The sequence below is a fragment of the Pararge aegeria genome (assembly GCF_905163445.1).
Source record: "Pararge aegeria chromosome W unlocalized genomic scaffold, ilParAegt1.1 SUPER_W_unloc_1, whole genome shotgun sequence".
NCBI lineage: Eukaryota > Metazoa > Arthropoda > Insecta > Lepidoptera > Nymphalidae > Pararge > Pararge aegeria.
Window position 1 is genome coordinate 488,593 of NW_024396987.1, and position 8,487 is coordinate 497,079.

General features: G+C 33.5%; 1 protein-coding gene across 1 annotated transcript; it reads left to right on the forward strand.

Moving 5' to 3' along the window:
- The first annotated feature begins 1,899 nt into the window (after window positions 1-1,899).
- On the forward strand, window positions 1,900-5,001 carry LOC120636782. Its single transcript, XM_039908351.1, has 2 exons — window positions 1,900-2,112; window positions 3,918-5,001. Exon 2 carries the CDS (start codon window positions 4,215-4,217, stop codon window positions 4,935-4,937), a length of 723 nt encoding a protein of 240 aa, XP_039764285.1. The 5' UTR covers window positions 1,900-2,112; window positions 3,918-4,214; the 3' UTR covers window positions 4,938-5,001.
- Window positions 5,002-8,487: the final 3,486 nt, after the last annotated feature.

Here is an 8,487-nt window from a genome sequence, read left to right on the forward strand (position 1 = left end):
ATAACAAAAAAAAAAAAACACCCGGCTAAGTTTGTTGTGGACTTCTTCTTAGACCAGGACGCGTTTGGAACCCTCGTAGCTTTAGTTTTAAGTTTACGAATGTGGTTATCGCCATCATCTCACTACCGTGTGGTTCTTATGTACGCATCAAAAGTGCCACCTGTGGGCCTACTTGAATAAAGATATTTTTGACTTTGACTTTGACTTTGACTTTGTAAGTTTATGTAGTAAAATACTGAGTTGGGTACGACGTTGTAAAAATCAAAATTCAAAATTAGTGTGTAGAGTGTTGAGTAGCTTTTTCTAATGTATAGAAATATACTAAGCATGCCACAGATAGAGTCGATCGGTTTCGCGGCTTGCTATATGGTTACCCATACTCTTACTCCTGTCGCGTGACGCGATTTGTCCCGTAGCCAGCGCGTTAGAAAGAAACAACGAAAAAAATTCGAAACAATTCTTGTAAACACTTCGAAGAAATGAAATGCAACAAATTTATTGCATACCGTTTCTTGATATTATCTTGCATTTTCCTCTTTCATTTACCAATTTCTTTTTGTATTTTATTTGTCAAAAAGCGTCACATTTTCAATTCTCGCTTCTTCTTTCATAAAATACTTAAATTATGTTTCATACATGAAAATTTCTTCTTTGTGAACATTTTTGCCGTTAGCTCATAATAATTTATAAAAAATAAAATATTTCATAGTCACTTTGGCTATTTTATAGCGAATGAGACGGGCTTCATTGTAAATTCTACAAAATTGTATGTAGGTACTTGTATAATAATGTATGTATAAAATTAAACGAAAGAATCTTCCTCGCGCTTGACCGCTTCGCACAAAATATCTTTTGTGCGAAGCGGTCAATAGGAAGAGGAATAGGAATATTAGGTAGATGTTATCATGATGTGAGACTCCGCTAATTGGTTTACTCCTTCATAATAATTATGCTATGCTATACTATGCACAGTATGGGTTTTATTTTTTTTTATTTTTTTCCTACCTACCTACTTTTACAGTAGAAGTGATCTTGTAACCTATGTTAAAGTCTAAACGTGGGGACGTTTACAGATGTCAGCCAGACGAAGAATGACATATTATACCAGGCTTTACCGGATTTGTTCGACACTCTTGATGATGTCACCGAGCGACGTCCAGACATCGTGTTATCATTGGAGGCACATATACACATAACACGGCCTGAGGCGGCTGTTGAGATACCAGCAGTTTCGCAGATCGGCGGTGCCGATTCAGCAGTCTCTGAAATCGAGGGGAATAATGACCTCTAGTTGGATGGGTCAGTACTTTCATTGTTAGGTGATGTTCCCGAACTTGTTACTGAACTCGGACCTCCTATCCATAAGGATATTACCACAAGATGGCAAGACATTTTGAAAAGAGGGCTTAAAAAGGATATCAAAAGAGACTTGGTAAAGTTATATCCTATACCTAATAATTTAGAAACACTGGTACCACCAATTCTCAATCCTGAAGTAAAAGTAGCACTAGCAGAAAGTTTAGTAAAACAAGACTTTTCTATTTTTCATAAACAAAAACAGATCGGGTTTGCATTGTCAGCACTTAGTAAATCTGTCGACTCTATAATAAGTGACCCAGCCAAAAAGTTACATATCGACACAAAATCGATATTATTAAGACATTTAAGTGATGCTTGTCGCATTTTATGTGATGTATACCAGCTCGAAACGAAAAGACGAAGAATGCTTATTTTAAGTTCGATAAACCAGAAGATGAAAGACATCGTTATGGATACATTACCTGAAAAATATCTCTTTGGTGACAACATGTCGGAGAAGTTAAAGACAGCTCAAGGTATTAATTTTAAACAAATTTTAAAAGTCGTACCGAAGACAAGTTTTTTGAGTAAAAATGCTACGTCAACTACATCAGTCCCAAAGTCTTTAAACCAACGGACCCCATATCGGAAAATAGCAGCACGTTCTTATATGGGGAAACAACGACTGCAGGACCGTGCAGCGCCAGCACCAACTCCAGCGCCAGCTCAGGGCCGCCAGCGGCACTACCGCCGCAGCCCTCCACCTCCTCCGCGGCGTCAGAGACAGCAGCGGTTTTGAGCATTGACCACGAGGTACGTTATGCGGGGCGACTGTCATATTTCTTTCAACAATGGGGGAATATAACTAGTGACCCGCTTATATTAGACTGGTTAAAGGGCTATAAGATTCCTTTTGTTTCACAACCCATTCGCAATGATTGGGCTTGTACTATTGTAAGATCTAAAAAGGAATTATTTGCATTTAATAAATGTATACAGAAATTATTAGATATCGACGCCATTTCAGAATCGAATCACGAGGACAAGGAATTTATTTCTACGGTTTTTCTGGTGCCTAAACCAAACGGAGAGAATAGATTTATTTTAAATTTAAAATGTTTAAATAAGTTTATAAAGATTGAACATTTTAAATTAGAGGATTACCGTACTGCCACCAAATTAATGTTTCCCAATTGTTTTATGGCTTCTATGGATCTGAAGGATGCATACTATTTACTACCAATTCATAGATTGCACAGAAAATATTTAAAGTTTAAATTTAATGAGACTCTTTATGCATATAATTGCCTACCGTTTGGCTTAACGACAGCACCGTACGTTTTTACAAAACTATTAAAACCAGTAATGGAGTACTGCAGGTCAAATAATATATTAACAGTTATATATTTAGATGATATAATAATATTTGGCAGTTCATATGTGGAGTGCAATAAAAACATTATATTTATCAAGAACCTTCTCGAAGGTCTGGGATTTCTAATAAATTATGATAAGAGTTGTTTAACACCTTCAAAGGAGTGCAAATATTTAGGTTATATATTTAATTCAGAAGACATGATATTGGAGCTACCCTTTGAAAAGAGAACTAAAATTCAACAATTAATTTTAAAGTTCTTAAATACAAAGACTTGTAGTTTACGGGATTATTCTAGTTTTCTTGGTAATTTAATATCAGCTTGCCCTGCTATAGATTACTCTTGGTTATATACTAAGCGTTTTGAAAGATTTAAATTTTTATGTTTATTATCTAATTCGTCGTACGATCAAATTATACAAATTCCAGCAAGATTGAATGAAGATATGTTATGGTGGTTGAGACATATTAAAGCCGATTATGCTAAGCTACGCAGTCATAATTTTACCTTTGAGATTTTCTCAGACACTTCTCTTACGGGTTGGGGAGCATATTGTAACGGAAACGGATCGCATGGTTTTTGGACCAACGCAGAAAGGACGAAACACATAAATTCATTAGAGCTTAAAGCAGCTTTTTTTGCTTTAAAAGTTTATGCTAAACATATTACTTATACAGAGATTCTTTTGAGAATCGATAACACTACTGCTATAGCATGTATTAATAAAATGGGTAGTATACAATATCCACACCTTGAAGAAATTACACGACAAATTTGGCAATGGTGTGAAAATAGGGAAATTTTTATATTTGCATCTTATATCAGATCCAAGGATAATGTGGAAGCTGATACCATGTCTAGAATTAAATTTCAGGAGACAGAATGGGAACTTGCAGACTATGCCTTTCAAGCAATCATTCTGTTGCTAGGACAACCTACAGTAGACTTGTTCGCATCTAGAAATAATAAGAAATGTTCTACTTATGTATCTTGGAAACAAGATCCTGATGCTTGGACAATTGATGCTTTCACATTATCTTGGACTCATCTTAATTTTTATGCTTTTCCTCCATTTGCATTAGTACTAAAGATGATTCGTAAAATTATAGATGATAGGGCGGAGGGCATTGTTGTAATACCAAATTGGCCTACCCAACCGTGGTATCCATTATACCAAAAGATTAAAATTTCTAAGGAGGTATTTTTTCATCCAGATAAACGATTGCTCGTATCTCCTTTCAGACTTCATCACAATCTGCACAGCTCGCTAGAATTGATTGCCGTGCGATTGTCAGGAAAACGCTAATAGAACGACATCTTTCCTCAAGATCTGTGGATATCATCTTATCGTCTTTAGCTGACAGTACCTATAAGCAATATGATGGATGTATTAGGTCTTGGATAACATATTGCGAGAATAAAGAACTAAACTATTGCTCTGCATCGATTCCAGAAATTATACATTATTTAAGTCAGCTTTTTGACCAGGGAGCAAAGTATGGGACTATTAACTCTCATAAATCAGCAATAAGTTTATTAATGGGAAATTCTATTGATGATACCAGAGTTAAGAGATTTATGAAGGGAGTGTATAGGTTACGGCCTCCCGCGCCTAAATATGATATAACTTGGGAACCTAATTTAGTTTTGAATTATTTAAGCAAGTTATGGCCCAACCATACGTTGAGCTTAGAGGACCTTTCAAAGAAAGCTGTTACACTTATTGCCTTGGTGACGGCTCATCGTGTCCAGACGATATCTCTCATAAAGACTAGAAACGTGTTTGTAAATCAGGGTAGTGAAGTGATTATCAAAATACCCGACTTTATAGAGACTTCTAGGTTAGATGCACATCAACCTTTGTTAAAACTCCCCTTCTTCACTCCCCGGCCTGAAATCTGCCCAGCATTATGCGTCTTAGCTTATTTAAATAGAACTGAGAATTTGCCGGTAAATAATCAAGACAGATTATTTTTAAGTTACAAGAAACCTTATAAAGAGATATCGACGCAGACATTAAGTCGCTGGATAAAGACTATTTTGGCTAACAGTGGCTTGGATACTACAATATTTAGTGCCCATAGCACTCGCCATGCATCAACTTCGTCGGCTTATAGGCTGGAAGTCAATCTTGACATTATAAGGAGAACGGCTGGTTGGAGTGAAGCATCTGGAGTTTTTGCTAAATTTTATAATAAGGAAGTTATTGTTAACGATAAAAGCTCATTTGCTCAATCCATTCTCAGCAACCATTGTAACTAAGATAATTAGATTAATAAGAGTTTATTACATTCTATTAAAGAAAATATACTTCTTAAATGTTAAACGAAAGAATTTTAAATTTAATATGATTGTTATTTTTTTTTTTTTTTTGTTTTATCTACCTGTGAATTAAAAGTAGGTAACTTAATGTTTTTTGTTAACTTTATTAGAATAAAGAATTCAATTTAAAAAGTTTTTGATGTGTTATTTTAAGAAGAATACCTGTTTTATGTATTATTTTTACAAATACAGCTATAAACACATATATATAATGAAGCTTGTGAAGCATAATTTATGATCAAACGAACTTACCTTTAAGTGAAGTTCGATCCAAATTATGCGAGCAAGCTTCATTCGACGCGATTTGGGGGGACCCACCCTAAGGTAATAACTATTTTTAAGTGTAAAAAAAAACCCTCCCAGTTTTTATCTATCAGATGTATTATTTTTATCACTTTGATAAAAATAATACATCTGATAGATAAAAAAAAAAGTTTAATTTAGAATAGATTGCTTTAAACTAATGATTGATGGTAGGGATGTCTACGTGAGGGTGGGAAAAATATAGTGATACCATACGAAAAATTGTTTTTTCCCTACTATGAATAACGTGAAGGCTGATAGCTAGAGAGTGTTACTACAATAAGTAAAACCCCAAATCGCGTCGAATGAAGCTTGCTCGCATAATTTGGATCGAACTTCACTTACAGGTAAGTTCGTTTGATCATAAATAATATTTTCTAAGTTTTTAAGTTAACAAAGTTTATTATATTACCTATAGTTAATAGCGTTTTCATTTATTTAGAAAACTTTACTGCACATACAAGTCGATTATTTGGACCATGTCCTGAGACATGAGCGATACTAAGTACTCCAGCTCATAATGATGGGCAAAGTAAAGGGTCATCCCTACATCGCTACATCCGTGAATGGACAAATATCGTTAGCATGAACTTATTGTTCAAGAAGCCACGAGAAGTTCGCTGAGCTGACGGCCAACCTCCAGTAGTGAGGTAGAAAAAGAAGAAGTTCGCTCATATATTGAAACAATACAAGAAACACAAGAAAGTATTTATATACAGTTGTATGCAAAGGTGGTCTTATTGCAAAAGCAATCTCTGACAGAAAACCCTTGGTAAAGGTTATCGCTTTAGTAACGTATGACTTGTTAGACGGGGGCTACTGTTTATTACAGTACCTATTCATATTAAAGGCTACTGGGTTCTACGCAAGTAGTATAGAATGCCGTATTTGCCTCACTTCTGAAACCGGGCGAAGCCCGGTTTCCCTCATCCGAAAATTTTTTGAGGATTCTAATAAGATTCTTATTGGATTTTGATGAAAATCTAACTAATTCCAATTGCGTTATATAGGTCAAAATACTATCTCATAGCACTCATATATGCGCCGACTCTACCTCACTACCTCAGGTTTTTACCTAAGTCTGTGGATTCTAATTCATATTGGAATATAGTTCCTGGATGAGTGTAATGCGTATTGGGATAAGTTCCAATACGCATTACACTATAGCAGATATAACTTTTTTTATTAACTTTACTATTCGATATAGGTATATTCGAATTCTAACAAGTTTCTAAAACCAAAGCTATTATTCTAATTATTATTAGATTTTCTCGTACTTTAAATTAGTAATTCAAATTATCGTAATTTCAATTAGTAAATTCATACTTTGATAAGATGAAACCAAAATATATAAACTTAACATATTTCAGCGTTATCAAAATAATTACGTTTTGATTAAGTTTATTAAGGTCTCAATATGTGATATTGATTAAGTATATGCACATAATATTTGGAAAATAAGAATATTTACAACTTATTAAAATAGGTTTATGAAAACATTACGTACGATAGGTTTAACATATTACAGAATTATTAAAATGATTTTGGTTTCATTAAGTTTATTAAGGACTTTATATTACGATAGGTTTAACAACAGCATTATCAAATGGATTTTCGTTTGATTAAGTTTATTAAGAACTCTATATTTGATATTACGATAGGTTTAACATATTACAGAATTATTAAAATGATTTTGGTTTCATTAAGTTTATTAAGGACTTTATATTACGATAGGTTTAACATATTACAGCATTATCAAATGGATTTTCGTTTGATTAAGTTTATTAAGAACTCTATATTTGATATTACGATAGGTTTAACATATTACAGCATTATCAAAATGATTTTGGTTTGATTAAGTGTATTAAAGACTCGATAATTGTTATTGACAAAGGATATGCACATCATGTTTGAAACATTAGAATATTTATAACAAAAAAAGAGAAATTCTTAGTAGAGCATCGTTTAAAATAAGACAATGTATTGTTAATAAATTATTTTCGTCTCGAAAAGATTCCAAAGTTTTTTTAATTCTATTTTATGGAGCACTGAAATAAATAACACGCAAGTAACCTTTCCCAAAGTATTTTTTGTTGCACATTCCTCGTTACAAACAATAAACCTACCTGATTGCAGACAAGAACTTACTTGTTCAACTCAAAAAAAAATATATTGTTCGTTGGAACATTATCTAAAGAATTTTTTTTATTTAACTATACGAAACACCGTAATAAATAACCCAACCTTTCCTTTGTCAAAGTATTTTTTATTGTCCATTCCTAGTTACAAGCAATAAACAGCCACGGTAGTTTCAATGATTAATTAAAGACAAGAACAAACTTGTATTATAAAAATGTGCGTATAAAACGTTTCACTCAACCATACAAGCCATAAGTTTATTCAGTGTCCGACTGTTAGTATCTAACCCAGTATTTTAAAAGTCTTTAAGGCATAAGTTTATTCAGTGTCAGACTGTTAGTATCCAACCCAGTGTTTTAAAAGTCTACTTATTAAACACTTACTAAGATCGACCAGTGGTGTGAAACAACATTTATTCATCATGGAGGTAAGAATCACATACGTTTGTCTTTTTTTATCTATTCGTAACTTATAATTGAATCTTTACGATGTGGAACTGTTATGAATCTAATTAATATTTTGTTTTAATCGTGATCTCATATTTATTCTAGAATTCACCGAATGATGAATATACTTTAAAGCACTTATATTATCCACTACACTTATAATATATCAGATGATCAAGATATGAGTGACAATAAAAAGACCGCAATGAGAAGGAGCAACAGTATAGATGCTTTTTTTGAAAAGCAAAAGAAAAAGAAGAGACAGTCAAAGTCTTCATGTGTAGCGCAAGCAAGTGACGGGGGCCTATCATATATCTCATCCAACGACGATGACAGTATCAGTGCAACACATCTAATCAAAATAGACATCTATGACATGAAGAGTCTTAAAGATGTTTCGCCTCTTGAATACTGGAAATATGCAGATTTGCGATTAAAGTACTACGTTGAATCTGCTGGTGATAAGCACTATCAAAGCATGCGAGATATTATATACAACATTACAAAGCAAATTGCTGGGAAGCATGACTGTAAAAAATACTTTATTGACAGAGATAACCAGAAACAATAAGTATTCTCTGAACCAGCGGTCGGTAAACATC